Source organism: Perognathus longimembris, chromosome 7, assembly GCF_023159225.1.
Source record: "Perognathus longimembris pacificus isolate PPM17 chromosome 7, ASM2315922v1, whole genome shotgun sequence".
Taxonomy (NCBI): domain Eukaryota; kingdom Metazoa; phylum Chordata; class Mammalia; order Rodentia; family Heteromyidae; genus Perognathus; species Perognathus longimembris.
This window is the reverse complement of record NC_063167.1, coordinates 19355738-19376184: the sequence shown is the minus strand read 5'-3', so window position 1 is coordinate 19376184 and position 20447 is coordinate 19355738. Positions and strand designations below refer to the sequence as shown.

At 54.1% G+C, this 20447-nt stretch overlaps 1 protein-coding gene across 1 annotated transcript; it reads right to left on the bottom strand.

The window, feature by feature from the left end:
• Nucleotides 1–997: 997 nt before the first annotated feature.
• On the bottom strand, nucleotides 998–19613 carry Serinc2 (serine incorporator 2). Its single transcript, XM_048350731.1, has 10 exons — nucleotides 19480–19613; nucleotides 12084–12245; nucleotides 11263–11453; nucleotides 10536–10615; nucleotides 10026–10163; nucleotides 8728–8897; nucleotides 6776–6866; nucleotides 6452–6593; nucleotides 2553–2762; nucleotides 998–1706 (listed from the first exon to the last, which is right to left on the bottom strand). The coding sequence occupies exons 1-10, from the start codon at nucleotides 19516–19518 to the stop codon at nucleotides 1571–1573; spliced, it is 1359 nt and encodes a 452-aa protein (XP_048206688.1). The 5' UTR covers nucleotides 19519–19613; the 3' UTR covers nucleotides 998–1570.
• Between the last annotated feature and the right edge of the window lie 834 nt (nucleotides 19614–20447).

The following is a 20447-nucleotide window of genomic DNA, read 5'->3' as shown; positions in this document are numbered from 1 at the left end:
TTTTGTTGCCAGTCCTGGGCCTTGGACTCAGGGCCTGAGCACTGTCCCTGGCTTCCTTTTGCTCAAGGCTAGCACTCTGCCACTTGAGCCACAGCGCCACTTCTGGCCATTTTCTGTATATGTGGTGCTGGGGAATCGAACCCAGGGCCTCATGTATACGAGGCAAGCTCTCTTGCCACTATGGCCCTGGGGTTTGAACTCAGCTCCCTAGATCTTTTTTTTCTTTCTTGGCCAGTCCTGGGGTTTGAACTCAGGGCCTGGGCCCTGTCCCTAAGCTTCTTTTGCTTAAGGCAAATGCTCTACTTGAGCCACAGCCCCACTTCTGGCTTGTTTTTGGTAGTTTATTAGAGAAGAGTCCCACAGGCTTTCCTGCCCTGGCTAGCTTCTTTGCTTGATCTTCAGATCTCTGCCCCCTGAGTAGCTAGCATTACAGGCATGAGCCACCGGCGCCCAGCTCTCACTTCTATTTTTTTTTTCTTTTCTTCAAGGCTGGAGCATTACCACTTGAGTCACAGCTCCACATCTAGGTTTTTTGCTGGCTAACCGGTTATAAGAACTCCTTGGAGGGGCTGGGAATATGGCCTAATGGCAAGTGTGCTTGCCTCATATATATGAAGCCCTGGGTTCAATTCCCCAGCACCACATATATAGAAAACGGCCAGAAGGGGCGCTGTGGCTCAAGTGGCAGAGTGCTAGCCTTGAGCAAAAAGAAGCCAGGGACAGAGCTCAGGCCCTGAGTCCAAGGCCCAGGACTGGCCAAAAACAAAACAAACAAACAAAACTCCTTGGATGTCTGCCCGGGTTGCCTTCCAACTGATCCTCAGCTCTCACCCAGCTGCCTGAGTAGCTCGGATTACAGGTCTGCATCACTGGTGCTGGCTCAGAAGACTCTTGAGAGCTGCCCCTTGCCACCTGGCCCCTGCTCTCCATCTTCTTTCCTCTAGCCTTACCTCCCACCTAAAGGGCCAGGCCTCCCACTGCTGCCAGCACCCCCATGCTCCCTCTTTCCCAAGCCCTTGTCTGCTCCTCCTTTTCCGCTGGCCCCCACCTCCCAGGCTGTCCAGGACCCAAGGGAGAGGGCCCGGGCATGGGTCCCAGCACCCTCCCCCTCCTGTTTCCCCCATGACGGTAGGAGCCAGGGTGAGGGAACAGGACGTGGGGAGGCATACATACAGGTTTATTGGGCAGAATCTCAGAGATTCAGTAAGGCACATGGTCCAGGAAGGGGGCGGGTCCAGGAAGGCCTGGCCTCAGGTTCAGGGACACCTACATGTGTTTGCTGTCCTCTGAGCTGCTCTCACCAGTTATCTCCTCAGTCTCTACTCAGGACTCGGAGATAAGGGGACTCCCCTGTGGATGAGCAGGGGCAGGGAAGGAAGAGGCAGCTCATGGTTCAGGGGTGGTGGAGACTGGGGCTCAGGTATGAGCTGTCACCACTGCTCAGACCCTAAGGCACTAAGAACAAAGATGCCCAGCTCTGGGCACATTGTGGATGAGGGCAGGGGGCTCAGCTTGGCTGATGCTGTCGGGCAGGCTGGCGGCTACTGTATGTGAAGCACAAGGTACTGCCTCAGCTGAAGTCTCGGTTGGGCAGCAGCAGGGGGGCCACCAGAGTCCACAGGTAGAGGCACAGCCCTGCCCAACTGGCACAGATCTTCACCCACACGGCCGTCCACGTGCTGATCATCTTTTGAGTCTCACCGGGGCTGGAACACATCATTTGTCTCATCAGCCTGACCTCTGTCCTGGGCTCCATCCTGTTCCCTGACTTTATGACTCAGGGTGACCCCTGAGGTCAGTAACTCTAATTTCTGTCTCTGACACTGCTGACAACCTGGGCTTTGTAACTGTGCACACAGCCCTTGGCCTGTACCATAGAGCTCACTCTGACCTGGGTTCCTTCCTTCCTTCCTTCCTTCCTTCCTTCCTTCCTTCCTTCCTTCCTTCCTTCCTTCCTTCCTTCCTTCCTCCCTCCCTCCCTCCCTCCCTCCCTCCCTCCCTCTCTTCCTCCCTCCCTCCCTCCCTCCCTCCTTCCTTTCTACCAATACTAGGTTTGAACTTAAGAACTCACTTTTGCTCAGCTGGCCTACTATCACTTGAACCATACTTCAGCCCTGCTTTTCCCTGGTAAATTTGAAATAAAGTCTCAAGGACTTTTTTGCCCTAGCTGGCTTTGAACTTGGACCTTCTAGATCCTAGAGTCCTGAGAAGCTAGGATTACAAAAGTGAGTTATGGGCTCTCAGCTTCAATTACCATCTGGACTGTAGCTCTAAACCTCAAAAGTGGCCTGACTCCTGGCCTCTAGCCTTGTGACCCTAATTCTCTGATGTCATGTCTAGACTTTATTTAGCTCTGGAGCCGTGGAGTTCCTGACCTTAGTCCTGACCTGTGACCTTGACTTTAGATCCTTGATCCCATTACCCAGCCTGACTTCTCACCTTGATATCACTACCTTCATCTTAGCTCCTTTATCCTGCCACTTCTGTACTAGCTCTCAGCCTCCCTACCCCAATTTTTAACCCTGCCCACTGGTCCACCGGGCTGCTCGCACCTGTACCAGTTGGTGAGCGTCATCATGACGTGCAGGGAGGCCAGCACCAGGCAGAAGTGGAAGAAGGAGTAACTGTAGGTGACACCATCCTGCTCATTGTCAAAGGCTCGGCCCTCGCAGGCCACCACCTGCTGCTGCTGCTGCGTGGCCTCAGGACACTCCTCCGTCTGCATCAGGCTGTTCACCTGCCGGTGGTCAGATGAGCGCAGGCTGTGGGGACAGAGGAAGGCGGGGGTCTTGGCCACCGCTGCCACGGAAGGCAGACAGACAGCAGCAGGTGACCCTGTGAGCCACAGCACTGGCCACGGCACTGGCCGCAGGTGATCTCAGTGACCCTCCCCAATTCCCTGTGGTGATCTTCAGCAAGGCACACCATGGTGAGCCTCTGCTCCGCCATTGCTAATAGCGCTCCCAGGGCTGCGGGGAGGAGTAATTCAACAATGATGTAAAGACTGGTGGTGCCCAGCACAAAGTATTCGCTATATAAACCATCACTATTACCATTATCATTCCTCACTTGTCACTCTTGCAAACATAAGTGAGTTCCTTGTGCTACAAAGTGCCCCATCGGTGGTGTCGCTCATTAATAACGTGATTAATTAGTAACGCTCGTTTCTCATCAACTCTAAGGCTTCTTTGGGGTTGTTTGAATTGTTCCTTGCTCTTGGTTTTACGTGCTTTTTGAGAAGGGGTCTTGTTAAGTAGCCCGGGCTGGCTTCTCCCGCGCCCCTGCCTGCTTCTGCCTCTGGAATGCTGGGATTACAGGTATGCAGCACTGCACCCTAGCAACTTCTACGTTTCATCAAGCTTAGGTAATTAGCTTTACCAATTGACTCAACTTCCTTCATACTGACACTAAGACATAATCATCATCATAACACTGACTGCACGTCGTTTTTCTAACACAAGTTTTTGGCATTTTAAAATAGAATTTAATAGTTTGAGATACACAGAATTGTGGAAAGCCAACTTGTATGTTGAAAAGGTAAGCAGGCTGGGCATGGTGGTCATGGCTATGATCCCAGTTCCTTGGGAGCCAGATATGAGGAGGATCAAGGAAGGTTCTAGGCTTGTTCAGGCAAAATGTTAGTAAGACTGTCTCAATCAGTCACTGGGCATGGTGGAGAGTACTTGCCATTCGCTGGAAAAATAAAGAGGAGGAATGTGGTCCAGGCTGGCCTGGGTAAAAGTGTGAGACTGTTCAAAAGCTAACAAAAGCAAGATGAGCTCAAGTGCACCTGCCTAGCAAGTATGAAGCCCTGAGTTCAAGTCCCAGTACCACCAGAAGAGAAAAAGAGAGGGGGGAGGGAGGGAGAGAGAGAGAAAGAGAGTGAGAGAGAGGAGAGAGAGAAAGAGGAGAGAGAGAGAGAAAAGGAAGGCTAGGAATGTGGCTTAGTGGTAGAGTGCTTGCCTAGCATGCATGAAGCCCTAGGTTCAATTCCTCAGCTCCACTTAAACAGAAAAGGCCAGAAGTGGCACTGTGGCTCAAGTGGTAGCGAGCTAGCCTTGAGCAAAAGAAGCTCAGGGACAGTGCCCAGGCCCTGAGTTCAAGCCATTAGACTAGAAAAAAAGAAAAAACCAAATGAAAAAGAAAGGAAAGAAGGAAGGAGAAGCAGAACCACCAGGGCCCTGAATATTCAGCTCACAGCTGCTCCTCTGGGTGCCATTTTCCCCTTCAGTACAGTGGAAATAATTCGGTGCCTCCCAGGTTGAAAAAATCCCATGCGAGGAAGAAGAGAGATGTGTGTGAAGTGCCCAGCTAAGGACTTGGAGAAGCATTTTGAACAAGGTCAGTGCAAAGCAAATTGTGAAACATCCCCCAAACACTCTGGCCCAGGAGCCTGGTGGCACAGCCAAGGTGAGGCACTGCTCCTGGAGTAGCGGCTGAGATTCTTCCCCACCCCCCACCCCCTGCTCAGGGGCCAGGGGAAACACAGAGGGTGGGTAGGGATGGATGCTGGCCTCAGGGACCAGTGTGAGCAAGAACTGTAGTGGATGTCAGGGTCCAGGGGCTCCTATGAAGCAGCCCTTACTTCCACCAACTGTGCAAATGTTCAGAGAGCTGCCATTTTACCGAGCACTTATTTAGCCAAAGCCCTCTCTAAGAGCTTTAGGCATAGTAAGTCATCATGCCTCAACAATGCAGTGAGGTAGGAACTATTTTTATCTCTATTTTACAGTTAAGGAAACTGACATACTGAGAAGTCATATGACTTGTACAAGAGTACAAGCCCAGGAATGCTAGCCAGACCCCATCTCAACCAATAGCTGATCATGGTGGCATGTACCTGTCACCCTAGCTAAAGGGAAAGGGAACATAGAAGAATTCTGGTCCAGGTTGGTCCAGGAAGAAATATGAGACCCAAAAAATAAATATAGCAAAATGTATGGAGGCATGGCTCAAGTAGGAGAGTTCCCTTCCCTTCCCTTCCCTTCTTTTCCCTTCCTTTCCTGAGTGCAAGGCCCTGAGTACACACCTAAAGAAAAAAAGGAGAAGCTTACTCCTATAATCCTAGCTACTCAGGAGGCTGAAATCTGAGGTTCAAAGACATCCAGAACTGAAAAGTTCATGAGACTCTTAGCTCCAATGAACCACCAGAAAACCAGAAGTGGCACTGTGGCTCAAAGCAGTAGAGTACTAGCCTTGAGCAAAAGAGCTCAGGGACAGAGCTCAAGCCCGGAGGTCAAGTCCCATGACCAACAAAGCAGAGAGCGAGAGAGAGAGAGAGAGAGAGAGAGAGAGAGAGAGAGAAACAGACAGACAGACAGACAGATAGAGACAGAGACAGGGGGAGACAGAGATGGAGAGACAGAGAGAGAAAGAGAGACAGAGACAAAGAGAGAAAGGGTGGGTGGGGGGAGATCATATAGCTTGAAAATGTCAGTGACAGGTTCTGAAGCAGGCAATCCTGTATGCCAGAACATAAAAGGCTGAAGCAGGAAGACTATGAGTTCAAGGCAAATCTGGGCCACATGGCAAGACTGCCTCAAAGACAGAACAGCCTAGCTGAGCCCTGTAATCCTAGTTCCTCCAAAGGTTAAGAATTGTAGGGTGGCGGTTTGAAGCCAGCTAGGGCAGGAAAAAGTCTGAGATTCCATCTCCAAAATGCCCAGCAAAAAGCCAGGCTGGAGATGTGACTCAAGCAGTAGAGTACCAACCGAACGAGCAAGTGCAAGGTTCTGAATTAAAACAGTATTAAAAAAAAAAAAAAAAAAGCTGGGCACTGGGGGTTCATGCCTATAATCCTAACGACGTAGGAGGCTGAGATCTGAGGACTGCAGTTTGGGGTCAGCCCGGGCAGGAAAGCCCATGAGACTCTTATTTCCAATTAACTACCAAAAAGCCAGAAGCAGAACTGTGGCTTAAATGGTACAGGGCTAACCTTAAGCTATATACCCTCAGAGCCAGCACCCAGGCCCTGAGTTCATGCCCCCAAGACACACAGAAGGTACAGGCAGGGCAGCTCCAGCGCCAGCAGCCATGAGCACGTGCTGAGATGTCCTGCTGAGAAGCCCCTGCTTGATCCTCACGGAAGCTGCCCTCATCCAGGGAGGCCCTGGGGCCTGAGCACCTCCACCCACTTGGCGGAGGCTATCCCACTCATCTTAACCACTAAGAAGCAAATGGGGGCTCAGAAAAGTTAAGCCATTACCTGACGCCACCAGCAGGTGACAAACAGAGCCTGGACCCAGAAGCCTGCACGGGAGCTGGAGACCAGGAGGCCCAATGCTCAGAAGGGACCCCAGGCCGGGATGCACCTCAAGGCCCCTGTACCAGATAGCATGCTGAGCCTTGGAGGGCCTCCCTTTCTCCTCCAGCACAAGGCAGTGGCCGCCTGTGAGGGCACGGCGGTCCAGTCAGGAGTCCTCCCCTCCCCGGAGCCCAGCGCCCACCATACCCGATGAAGAAGGTGCACAGGATGAAGATGATGAGGCCCACGATGCTCGGGGCGTCCCACCACTGCGTCTCGTAGTATTCAGGGCCTGCTGGGAGCGTCTCGTTGCTCTGGGGGGCCGGCAGGTGAGGGTTGCACTTCTGGTCTAGGGGAAGGAGCACAATCTCCCTCAGCCTGTGCCGGCCAGGGCTGCAGAGCCGGGAGCCCTGCGGATGGACAGACAGCTCCAGGGGCAGATGGCGCCTCCCGCCTCCCCCAAGGACCAAGGGCTGGACTGAGATGTCACTGTTGTCTGTGATGGGTCCCCAGCCCCTCATCCATACTCACCAGGGACATTAGACAGGGCCGACCAGGTGACAAACATCGTGTACAGTGTGACAACGGAGGCCTGCAGCAGACCTGAGTTGGGCTGGGCCTCCTGGTGAGAAATGATCCCTGGTAAGACCCCTGCCCAGCCCCACCCAGAGTCCTCCGTCCTATTTCTCTCCTCAACTCTCAGATTACAGACTTCCTCCCTTCAGCCAACCCTTCTGGGGCGGCACTGGGAAGGTGAAGCCCTTTGGTTTGCTATGTCCTTCTCTCCACTGGATCTGCCGCCAGGCCACATGCCAACCACCATGGCTTCCCCCCTGTGGACATAACCTGCAGAACCCTTGCCTGCCTCGGGGCCTTTGCACTTGCTTTGCCCCTTCTTGACACATTTGTTCCCCAACCTCCACATAGGCAATATCCTTGGCAGTTAAATGGAACCCCTGAGGAGACACTGTGCTCCTCTACAGCAGCTCCCACCATACCTTCTAGCTGTATTTCTAGCACCCATTCTTCAGACTTGCATTATTTGACCTTGTCTCTTATTCCCTGTCCTTTCCCATCAATCACTACATACATATTTGAAAATGTGAATGGAGCCAGGTGCCAGTGGCTCATGCCTATAATCCTAGCTACACAGGAGGCTGAGATCTGAGAATCATGGTTCAAAACCAGTCCAGTCTAGAAAGTCCATGAGACTCTTATCTCCAATTAACCACCAGAAAACTGGAAGTGGCGCTGTGGCTCAAAGTGGTAGAGCGCAAGCCTTGAGCAAAAGAATGACAGTGCTCAGGCCCCTAGTTCAAGCCATACAACAACTACAAAAAAAAAAAAAAAAAAAGGAGAAAAGAAAATACAAATGGAAACTGCAGGCTCTGAAGGTAGCCTGCCTAGGTTCGAATCCTACCTCCATCATTTAGTAGCCGAGTGACCTTGGCTAAGTCTGCACTTTTAAGGGGGAAGGGCAGTCCTGGGGCTTAGCCTCGGTGTCTAGGCACTATCCCTGAGCCTTTTTACTCAAGTCTGGCGCTCTACTACTTGAGCCACAGCTCCACTTCCCAAATACGGCAGTTGGTAGGAGATAAGAGCCTCACAGACTTTCTTTCGGAGGCTGGCTTTGAATCATGATCTTTGATCTCAGCCTCCTAAGTGCTAGGATTACAGGTATCAGCCACTGGCACCTGGCTCAAGTCTGTTCTCTTTTTTTATGCGTCAATTGTGGGGCCTGGGCGCTGTCCCTGAGCTTTTTCACTCAGGGCTAGCGTGTTCTGCCACTTTGAGCCACAGCTCCATTTCTGGTTTTCTGGTGGCTAATTAGAGGTAAAAGTCCCATGGACTTTCCTCACTAGGCTGGCTTTGAACTGTGATTGTCAGATTTCAGCCTCCTGAGTTGCTAGGGTTACAGGTGCACACCAGCAGCACCCAGCAAGTCTGTACCCTTTTGTGCCTCTGTTTGCTCCTTAGTAAAGGACAGAAGATGACGATGTGAGAACCAAGTGACATACATGACAGATCCTCACAGCCATTATCTCTACACTTAGAATAGGGCCTGGCACAGAGCAGGTGCTCAGGAAGTGTTTTGGTGAATGAACCCTTGATTGCTGTGTGGCCTCAAACTAAGCATCACCCTCTCTGGGCCTCGACTCTCCCACTGGGAAATGGAAGCTCTGAGAAACAGAGTCTTTCTACCAGAGACCTAAAGACCACTAATTCTGAACACCCAGGCAGGCTGAAGTCCAAGCTGGGTAGTCGGATGATAGGGTGTCCAATATAATCCAGGGGTACTTTTAGAAGATCCCCCTGGGGGCGAGGCCCTGTCTTTGATGTTTGGGTTGGGCCATGGTGGATCTGCATCGCCCAGCACCTCTTCCTGGGGACTAGAACTCTCTGACAGCCCCCAGTGCCCAGGAACCCAAGCTCCCCAGGGGAAGTCCCACTAGCCAGGAGGCCGGGGCGACATACAGGCTCACCTGGACCTTGGGCAGGACAGCGATGATGGAGACGCAGACGCAGAAGGTGAGGTTGAGGCTGACAAAGATCTTGCCCTCGTGGCAGATGCCCGGCTTCGTGTAGTAGACGAACATCAGGGCGATAGCCGCAATGGAGAGCGTGTAGAAGAGGAAGGTGAAGAAGAAGAGGCCTGGGCAGAGGGCAACAAGCAGAGGACTCGGGAGGCCGGAAGCACAGGGGCTCCTGGCACCTAGAGGGGGCTTGCCAGGCAGCACTCCCCCACCTCGGGCCTCCGTTTCCCCATCTGAGGGGTGACATCTATGTTCCCCATAAGCCACATCCTGACTCAAGATGATCCGCTTGCTACAAAGGAGTGACTGTCACCAGAAATCAATGCATTTGCTGGGCACCCCACTCCCTGGTCCCGAAGCTCACGCCTGTCATCTTAGCTACTCAGGAGGCTGAGATCTGAAGACCTTGGTTTGAAGCCAGCCCAGGCAGAAAAGTCTATGAGATTCTTATTACCAATTAACTAGTGAAAAGCTGGAAGTAGAAGGGTGGCTCCCATGGTAGAGTGCCAGCCTTGAGTTAAGAAGAAAAAAAAAAACAAGCAAGAGCTGGGCACAGTGGCTCACGCCTATAATCCTGGCTACTCAGGAGGCTGAGATCTGAGGGTCACTGTGCGAAGGGAGCCCAGGCAGGGAAGTCTGCGAGACACTTACCTCCAGGTAAGCACCCAAAAGAGCAAGAAGCAGAGCTGTGACTCAAATGGCAGAGCACTATCCTTGGGCACAAAAGCTGACAGACAGTACCCAGGCCCTGAGTTCAAGCCCCAAGACCAGTGTGCGTGCATGCACACACACATGAGCATGCACACACACACACACACACACACACACCTGTGCTTGTGAACAAAGCAAAGGTACAAGGACTTCAAGCCCTTGTATTATCAATATAATAATAAGCTAAAAAAGTGTAATGAATTAAAACAAGTGGAGGAGGCTCCTGGGTGGGGGCGGTGGAGGGATGGCCAGGGGCTGAGGGGGCCGAGCAGCCTCCAGATTGAGTCTGGCATCTGGGAGAAGCTTGGTGGGGGCTCATTCTGCCACTGGGGTTCCAACTGTGGGTGCCACCTGACGTCTGGTCCAGACACCACCAAGGGGACCTCACATGGTGGCTGTGCACAGCCCACCCTGCTCGGCCCGGAGAGACCCCCGAGGTCTCCCATGCTCAGGCAGCTGCTCTGGGCTTCTGCCCAGTGTATCTGTCCCCTCACCTCACCCGAGCTCCAGGCCCTGTGGAGCCAGGCGGCACTGACCTGCGTACCAGGCGCGGGAATCACACTCCTCGGCCTTTCCCAGCCACCGCTGGTTCCAGGAGTGGGCAAAGTCGACAAACAGGATGAGCTGGATGAGGATGAAGAGGAAGGAGCCCACAACGCCGAAGTAGAACCAGACTGGGAAAGGAGGGGGGTGGTGAGCCAGGGGTGTCGCCGCAGGGCAGCAGCCATTCCCCCCCCTCCATGCGCATGCATTCTGCAAGCATCTGTGCCCCACCCTGCATGGGGACTCTGCCCATAGGAGCCTGGACCACACAGAGATGCAGCCGTGTGGCAGAGCAGAGGTGGGGGTCGAGCCGGCTCCCCCAGCCCCTGAATGGCCTCCGGGCCTTGAGGCTGAGCACTGAGGTACTGTCTCAGGAGCAGAAGGGTCAAAGACTGGGATGGTTACCTGGGTCAGAGGTCCAGGGAAATAGCAGCCCCTTCCTCCCAGACCTCAATCCCATCACCCCTGCTGTCCGTCCATGCCCACCCCCCCCAGCCACCTACTCTTAGGGAAGGAGCCATCAGGTATGTAGAAGGCGCCCACAGTGATGCCCACGAGGACCAGGAATTTAAAGAACCAAAACCTACAGCAGAGGAGAGAGGCGGGTGGCAAGTTGTTGAGTCCGGACAGGAACGCTGGAAGCCAGAGCAGGCCTGGCCAGACCCCTCACCCCAAGAACAGGACCTGGGAGGGAGGGAAGAAGGAGCCCAGGAGGGAGGGGAGAAGGGGCTCTCTGAGGGTCACAGTAGGAGCCATGCACACAGTTGTGAGGATCTGGCCCAACTCTATCCACTGGATTCTGTAGGGTACTGTGGTGTCCTTCATGAGGGTTGATTTTGTATAGGGGGTGGGGGTATACCAGGGCTTGAACTCAGGGCCCCGGAGCTGTCTCTTAGCTTTTTCACTCAAGGCTGGTGCTCTACCACTTGAGTCACAGTTCTCCCTCCAGCTTTTTGGAAATTGATTAGAGATGAGAGTCTCACAGACTTTCCTGACTGGACTGGATTTGAACCACAGTCCTCAGATCTCAGCCTTCTGAGTAGCAAGGGTTACAGGCGTGGGCGGCTGGTGCTGGCCTGAGCTTTCTTTCCTAGTCTGAGTAATGGGCATAACTGAGCAGCCAGTCCTCTCTGCAGAGGCCCCTGGTTCCATGGCTCACATCTGCGGGCAGGGCCTGGGGAGTCCTGGAGACGGGCAGGGAGGGAGAGCCTCTGCGGGACGGCCCCTCACCCATTCTGGATGGCAGCCCGGGGGTCCCGGCTACTGCGCACGCACACCATGAGCAAGGTAAAAAGGAAGAAGAAGGCCGCGGTGGCAAAACACATGCGGTAGACGGCACGGAAGCCCAGCAGGGAGCCGCAGTCCAGGGGGCCCTGCAGAACCACGGGGGTCTGGGCCACATCCTCGCACACCCAGGGCAGCTGTGGAGACAACGGGGCTGTGTGAGGCTCCCTCCGTCCCACCCAGAGCCCCGCAGCTCTCGGCAGGGCTGAGCCCAGCTCCATCTCCATCACCTGTCACCAACTCCTGCCCACCTCCAAGGTGACCCCTGGTCCAATCACCGTTGGTTTCCAGCTGCTCTATCTCTGGGGTCGCCCCAGGCCCTGTGGGCTGTCTGACATGGCTTCCTGGAGCTGCGTCAGCACAAGGGAGGGCCAAGGGAGAATGGAGTCCAGGCTACTCCTTCATGTCATGTTGGAGCCAGACTCCTGGGGATCCTCATCTGCATATACCATGTGACAGCTGCCTCCCTAAGCATCCCCTGGGCCTGGGCCAGGCTGTGAGATGCTGGGAGGAAGGGGACAGTCAGGACCCCACGTGGGCCTGGCCACACGGGAGGGGAAGCAGCTCCCGGCTGGCGTCTAGGAGGCACTATGACTGAGGATCCTCCAGGGAGGCTGTGACCTAGGAGAATTTGCACTCCTGGATTCCTCACTACAGCCCTCTCTGATGACCAGTGTGCCAACACTCCCACCACCTCCCCCCAACTGCTGGGCCCCGCCTTCCAGCCTGGAGCAGCTGAGCCCGAAAGCCCACCGCAGGCCACTCACCTTGTGCAGCTGACTCTCCACGCTGGGGCTCAGCATGATGATGGAGACCAGCACGCCCAGGAAGAGGAAGCCAGTGAACAGGAGGCGGCTCACGGTGGAGTTGCGGCTGGAGGGGCAGCAGCTGCACAGGATGCAGGGGGCAGAGCCGCAGAGGCAGGATGCCTGTGGGAGGATGACAGGGACAGCGGCACCTGAGTCCTGCTCCGCTGTCCCCTTTCCTGCTCGGGTATCATCTCAAGCCTGTGCTGAGTTGGTGGGAGCACTCTTCCCCAGGTGATCCCCAGGGCACTTTCAAGCTGGAGGGGAAACTGAGTCACGTAAGACCACAGTCAGTAGGCAACAGAACATAGACTTGGGCTGCAGGTATGGCTCAAATAGTACAGCCTCTGTCTAGCAAGCATAAGGCCCTGAGTTCAGGTCCCAATGATACCAAAGAAGGAAAGAAGGAAGGAAGAAAAGGAGGGAGGGAGGGAGGGAAGGAGGGATTTAAAAAGACCAGAGGTCAGGCACCAGTGACTCATACTTGTAATGTCGCGAGAAGACCACCAAGAAGGCCACCAAGACTCAGACGTTCCGAAATGCAAAAGCAAGGCTTTATTCAGGCGAGCTGCAACTCGGGCCTCGTCCTACCCGCCGACACAGCGGAGATTAGGAGGAAGCCCCGAGCTGTGATTGCACAGGGCTTATAAAGGCAAAAAACAAAGTTACAGCCATCAGGTGTTCAAGCAAGACAAAAAAAGTTATAGCAGTCAGGTGTTCAAGCAAGCAAGATTAGGACATGGGTACAAATCTGATTGGCTCAGGGCTCGAGGCATTCTGGGGGCAGTTAGAGTTCTTGACCAGCTGGGCCCTAATAAGCTTGTCCTGGGTTTGCTCACAGGGCCTGTTTATCTCAGGTTTGCATGGTAAAGTGGGGCCTGACTTCAAAATGGCTTTAGTCTGGCTCTTCAGTAATCCTAGCTACTCATGGGCTGATAGCTGAGGATCATGGTTCAAAGCCAACCAACCCTGGGCAAGAAAGTCTGGACTCTGATCTCCAATAAACTACCAGAAAACCGGAAGTAGTACTGTGGCTCAAAGTGGTAGAGTGCTAGCCTTGAGCAAAAGAGCTCAGGGACAGCATCCAAGCCCTGGGTTCAAGCCCTACAACTGACAAATACGTATGTGTGTGTGTATCTCAGAGGCCAGCTCTGAAACTGAAGATCTGTGACCTTATACATTATACAATGCAATTCACTCAACCTCTCTAAGCCCATTTCCTCTTCTATAAAACTGGGGTCCTTGTAGTACCTATTTTTCACAGGGCAGTTTTGAGATGGAAAGAGAGCTTGTCCCTTCACTGCTTGGTTTTTCTCCACAGGACTTCCTCTCGTTTGATAGGTTTTGTATTTTCTTGGAGGTCTGCCTCTTCCTGTCCGTCTTGCTCACTGTGCTACTCTCAGAAACTGACAGTGCCTGCACACAGTAGGGACTCACAGGCTACCTGTTGAATGGATCTAAAGGATCTGGCATAGAACCAGACACACGTTTAGACTTCAAAAACTGGCAAGTGTGCGCATCTTTTTTTTTTTTTTTTTTTTTTTTTTTGGCCAGTCCTGGGCCTTGGACTCAGGGCCTGAGCACCATCCCTGGCTTCTTCCCGCTCAAGGCTAGCACTCTGCCACCTGAGCCACAGCGCCCCTTCTGGCCGTTTTCCATATATGTGGTGCTGGGGAATCGAACCGAGAGCTTCATGTGTAGGAGGCAAGCACTCTTGCCACTAGGCCATATTCCCAGCCCAAGTGTGAGCATCTTAAGCATCTGTTGAATGAATGGGAGTGAGAAACCCTAGTGGCCAGTTCCCATGAGCTGTACCGGTTCTGGACAGCAGGTGGCGGTCTAGGCACTTCCCCTCTCTAGCCCATTCTGCCTCAGCCCTCCCCGGGGTGTGCTCCAACACAAGAGCCACTGAAAAGGCCCCACACATGCGCAGCCGGTGGGGGCTGGGGGACACGACGCACCCTTCTGGAGGCCCGTCCACAGCCCAGCCCTGGCCTTACAAACCAGCCACAAACTGCCCCAGTCCTCACTTATGGGGTACCTATGAGATATGGGGGGGAGAGAAGCCCCAGAGCAAGGCAGAAAGTGGTCCCACTGAGGGGACTTTGGGCAGCAGGAGCTGGACACTGAGAGAAGGGGAAAAGGGCAGGAGCTTCATGAGCTGGAGAGCTTCAAGTGATGGGGTGAGGCCGGCTGGGGGTGGGGGCAGGCCACCTGAGGCCAAGCAGCGGGGCAGCACTGAAAGGGTGGCAGAGAGGCAGAACTACTCACACCTACTCATACCTGAAGTTCCCCAGCGCTTGGGAGGCACAGGTAGGGGGATGTTAGGAATTCCCAATCCAATCAAGCAAAAAGCACAAGATCTTATCTGTAAAATAACTAAGGAAAAGTAAAGGAGGGGAGGGCTAAGTGTGTGACTCAAGTGACAGAACATTCTAGCGCAAGGCTCTGAGTTCAGATCTCCAAAAGAAAATCACAAAGCAAGTCAAGAACAGGACTGAGCTGGGTGCGAGTGGGTTACCCTGTAATCCCAGCTACTCAGGATGCTGAAGCCTGAAACATCACACTTTAAAGGCAGCTCGGGCAGAGAAGTCCTCAAGACTCCATCTCCAGTAAACCATCAAAAAGCAGGGCTGGAGGTATGGTGCAAGTGGTAAAGCACCAGCCTAGCAAGCAAGCAGAGCACATGCAAAGCCCTGAGTCCAAGTCCAATTACTGGCACACATACACAAGCCAAAAAAAAAATTTGATCTTTAGGCAATAAGCTATCTCCAACTATATCTAAATTATACCTTGACTCTGACATGTGTATTTATTGATGGGAAAGTAGACTTCTAAAAGGGAAAGGAACACAGACACCCAACACGAAAGCTGAGGAGCCAGAATTCCAGCTCAGTTCTGTGTGCTGGCTCTGTCCACAGAGCCACACCACTTCCCAGGCCACAAACCCACTGACAGCCGTCTTTTTCATTAACAAACAAAAACAAAAACAAATCACTACTTGGTGCTGGTGGCTCACGCTTGCAATTACCCTAGCTATTCAGGAGGCTGAGATTTGAGGACTGTGGTTCCAAGCCAGCCTGGGCAGGGAAGTCTATGAGACTCTCATCTCCAATTAACCACCAGAAAGCCGGAAATGATAATGTAGCTCAAAGTAACACAGCTCTAGCCTTGAGCAAAAAGACCTCAGGGACAGTACCCAGGTCCCACAGACAAAAAACAAACAACAAAAAACCTCAAGTGATGGGGCTGGGGATATGGCCTAGTGGCAAGAGTGCTTGCCTTGTATACCCGAGGCCCTGGGTTCGATTCCCCAGCACCACATATACAGAAAATGGCCAGAAGTGGCGCTGTGGCTCAAGTGGCAGAGTGCTAGCCTTGAGCAAGAAGAAGCCAGGGACAGTGCTCAGGCCCTGAGTCCAAGCCCCAGGACTGGCAAAACAAAACAAAACAAAACAAAAAACCCTCAAGTGAAAAGAATCCTTTTAAGGCCAGTGGAAAGCCTAGAAGTCACAGGAAAACTGACCCGGAACTGGACCCTGTTAGGCCCTGACTCTAGCTTGTTACCCTTTCAATTTGAGACAAGAAAGCTGCCCAGTGTTCATAGCCTTTTCAATCCCCTTTTGTTCTTAGGGATCCAAAAGCAGGTGTTCCTGACACCTGAGACCTGGGGCTCTCCCAGGGCCTAATCAGGAGCCAAAGACCAGAGCAGATTTTTTTTTTAATTAAAAAAAAAAAAAAAAAAGCTGCTGGCAGAGCAAAGTTCATGCACTTGAAACAGGTCCTGCCTAAACACTTTTCACACACTCTCACTCAAACAAATACACACACACAGCAGCCAGGGGGAGGGGAGGGGAGCCATGTGCGCTCCCACAAATACACGGAAGTGCCTGGTGGCACTAGGCATGATGGGAAATAGCCAGAGTACTGAAAACTAAATGCCCATCTATGCATTGTAGTACCTACAATGGGGCTTTTCCAGCATGCATGCACACACATGGGGTGCCAGTGCAGGCAACACGTAACGGAAATACACGAAACGATCTCTAAATTAAATTAACTAGCTCTTGATTATGCTGATTTTGCAAACAGGTAGGAGACTATTTTCTTTTTTTACTTAAGGAAAATACTAAAATAGGCATAAAAATTTTACATTTTGTGAACTTATTGGAATCTGCAGCAACTGCAAATAACCTTCATTTCCATCACCTGGGGGCAGCGGAGGCCTGCTCACTCCTGGGAGTGGTTAGAGGTGGGGAGGACGGAAGTCCATAGATGGAGAGCTTATGACACAGGCAGAGCACAAACAGGGTGTCAACGTTCCAGCCCCTTACATACACCAACACTCACAGAGGCAGCAGTGGAAAAGTCCAGAACACCAACAGCTACTGAACTTTCATGCCAGCCCAGGCTCTCCCAGTGGAGAACTCAGAACTGAGGCTGCCCTGGATCTGGGAGCTTGGGAGCTGCAAGATTTCTTAATATTTAGCCAATTCAATGAAGAACCACCCAGAAAGCAGCCTGTCAATTGACACAAAGCTCACAACCTCCCCTAGCAAAGAGGACAGTCTGGAGCTGAGCCAGAGGCTTGGCACAGTGGAAACAGGGGTCACTGTGTCATTCATCCTCTCCTGGTCGTCTCCAGAGCCGGTGACACAGGTTCTCAGAACCAGCCCTGGGTCACTGGGTGAGTAGGAGAGGCAGCTCTGGGCAGGGCCACAGTATCAAGTTGTGTCTAAAACAAAACAAACCAGGCCTTCACTTCAGGATGTAAAGGAATTGAAAGCAGAGACACAAACACACATACACATACATGCTCACAGCAGCTTTGTTCACAGGAGCCAAAAGGGAGAAGCAACCCTTAAGGCCATTGGTGGATACAGTGGACTATTACTCACTCTTAAAGAGGAAGGAAATTCTGACACGTGTTATAAAACGCAGGAACCCTGAGAACATGACGTGATGATGCTAAGTGACATTCACCCGCAGAAAAGACCACTCCAGATTGAACCTGGAGCCGTCCAGTCTCCTGGCAGGAAAGGGAGATGTGTGTAACAAGGGATGAAGAAGGACTGTGTAACGGAAGATGGCAGAAGACTGGAAGGGCGGCGCTGCTGATGGTTGCACAACACTGTGAGGTACTTAATGCCACTCAACTGCACACTTAAAAATGGCTAAAAAGCCAGGCGCCCGAGGCTCACGCCTGTAACCCTAGCTACTAGGAACTGCCTCCTTGAGGTCTTTGTGAGGATCACAGCAGTGCCGGGCCTACCGGAGGGCTCTCGATGGTCTAAGTGCTGGGTCTTAGGAAGGGCACAATCGATGGTCACCATTGGTGTGGTCCTCTGTAAAATGATAGTGACTTCACAGGGCTGGGGCAGAATCAGACCTGACACAGCGAATGTCAGAGGTCAGAACTCCAAAGAGAGGGCACGAAAGGGAAAGATGGGCTCCTCCCAGATAGTAACAGCTCAGGAGCTTGCCTTCAGTTCTACCCTGGGCCAGTGCTGCCCCACAGACAGCCAGGATATATTGGGGAGGAGGGAAGGCGTGGGCAGCAGCCTGGATAGGGGAACCCAATTCTGATCCTGACTGTGTAGTTCCTCCATCCTTAGGCAAGTGAGCTAACCTCCACGGGCTGTTTCCCTGTGTGCACATGGAGTTTCCAGGTCTCTGCACTTAACACCTGGCCCCGTACTCTCTCCAGATGGAATTCTCCAGGATGGCAGCTCCCACATAGAGAGAGCACTCGATGTAGGCCAGCAGAAGCTGGGCCAGTACTTTGCACATCTTATAGCACTGTCAGGATGACACTGCTAACATTCTCAAGTAGGGCAGGAATGGGAGCCCACAGCCACAGGGGATTGGTAGGTCCTCCTTCAGACCCCACCATCACCACCCACCCACCCACCCTTCCTAGCCAGGCAGGACCAGATGGGAGTCTGGAGGACTGTGGGAAGTTCTGCTGGTATACAACAGGACCTGGGCAGGGAGGGGATTCAGGCACCAGATGATCCCCCACCTCCTCTTCTCTCTTCCTTCTCTTCCTCCATCTCCTTCTCGTCTTCCTCCTTCCTCCCCCTTTTTTGTCCCTCTTTCTTCCTCATCTTCCACACAAAATTCACGGACTGGAGATCCAGAGAGGTCAAGAAATGTGACCAGGGGGCCCCCTCCTCCCCCCTTCCCTTCCCCTTCCATTCTACAGCCTCCCTAGGCTGAGATCATTCTCAGAAAATGGCTACAAAGAAAACCTCTAGATCCTCGGCTCTGGCGGGCCTGCAAGCCCCCTCCTACCACACACAAATCAGGGACAAAGGAAAGCAAGTCCTAAGCTTTCCTAAGGCAGACACCGGGGAGCCCCTTCTCAGCTCCTCCCACCCCTCTTTGTGTGGGGCCAGAGCTGGGAGGGAGGCTGCCTGAATGAACCTCAGACTTAATGAGGGGAAAAGGGAAAGGGGAGGGGGCCTCTCAGTCAGGATCTGGCTAGAGCTCCTCTACGCTGGCTGCTGCCCCAAAACAGATCTGGTTCCCCCTCCCCACGTCCCCAACACAGGCCACCAGGCACGCACCGCCCCCCCCCCCAAACCTTCCCGATTCCTGGCTCTCCAAGTCCAAAGTTTGGCCCAGGTGGTCTTTGACAACGCACACCAGCTCCCTTCCACCGCACCCCAGCCCAGCCCGGCCCGGCCCGGCCCGGCCCGGGGGAGAGGAGGAAAGGGTCCAGCGCTTGCTAGGGAAGTTAAGTGGCCAGGAGTGAGCCTGGGTCACACTTCACCAAGCAGACCAGGCTGCACAGAGACTGGGGGACGGACCATGGGCGGACGAACCGACAGACCCCGTGCCCTGGAAACAAGTAGTAGACAAGCTTCATCATCAAACTAAGTCAGATGGTTGGGGACAGACCGACTGGCAGACGGACAGACGGGGAAGGTGGACGCACAGACAAGGGCGGGGATAAGGCAGCACACAAAGAGTCAGAGCGTCCGGGAGAGAGAAGAGAGACGCACCCCGAAGCTGCTCCAAGTTGGGCGGGATGGGGCGCGGGCGCAGCGCCCCTCCTCAACCCGGCCCCAGGCCTCAGTCTCCCCAGTTCCCGGGAGGGGCGCCCGGCCTCGGCCCTGCCCGCCCGGCCCGGCGCGCCACACCCTCCCCCGCGGTAACCCGAGCGGCGACACCAGCTGTCCCCGCGGCCGCCGCCAGCCCGGAGCGAGCGGGGCGGCGGCGGGGCGCCCGGCGGAGAAGGGGCCCGGAGGACGCGGAGGCGGGGTGCGGACACGGAAAGTCAAGTTCGGGGGAAGGAAAAAGAAACTATTCGGGGGAGAAAAGAGTGGGGACAGGGTCGCAGGTGCGGACTCACGCAGCTGAGCAGGGAGCAGGCGCCTAGGCAGGCCCCCATGGCGGCGGCGGCGGCGGCGGCGGCGCGGGGCGCGGGGCGCGGGGCGCCGGGTGCGGGAGCCGGGCGTGGACCTGTCCGCGGGCGCTGGAGCGTCCAGGGCCTGGCCCCGCCCCGCCCCGCCCGGCCACGCCCACGGCTAACAAGCCACGCCCCCAGGCCCTGCCCCGTCTCGGCCACGCCCCCGGACGGCCACGCCCCCACCTGCGGAAGCCCAGCCGCCCTGCGCTTTCCGACTCGCCAGACCCATCTGGGCAGGTGCGCGGGGCGGGACGGTGGGGAAGGTGAATCACAGTGTTCGGGCCGGCTAGAGACAGCTGCGTAACCCAGCCTAACTCTGGTCAGGCTCAGAGTGTGGGCCAAGGCGAGAATTTGGAAACAGACTTGGGGCTTGAGCTCCAACAAGATCACCGTGTGACCCCGCGGGGACCACTGTTGTCCCTAGGTGCAAAATCCTGCTCGACGGTCCCTGACAGGAAGCCTCTGCAGGAAGCTCACTCCTGAATGGAGTGATGACTGCGTGGACAGGAACGTGGGCTGGTCTCCTCACCTCTCTGAGGCTCCATTTTCCGGCTGCCAGGCTGGGGTACTCATCTTACAGGGCTGCTTAGGCTCGTGGGCCAGCCTAGGCTTGCTGGTACTTGAACTCAGGGCCTCACACTCTCCCTCGGCTTTCTTGCTGATACAGCCTAGTGCTCCTCAAACACCAGTGACTCACGCCTGTAATACTCGCTGCTCAGGAAGCTGAGATCTGAGGATCTGAAACCATCCAGGGCAGATAAATCTGAGAGACTCTTCACCTCCAATTAACCAACAAAAAAGCTGGAAGCAGAAAACAAGAGTGTCTCAAGTGGCATAGGGCTAGCCTTGAGCCAAAGTCAAGCAAGAGTGAGAGGAGTGAGGGGCTCTGAGTTCAAGTTCCAGTATACACA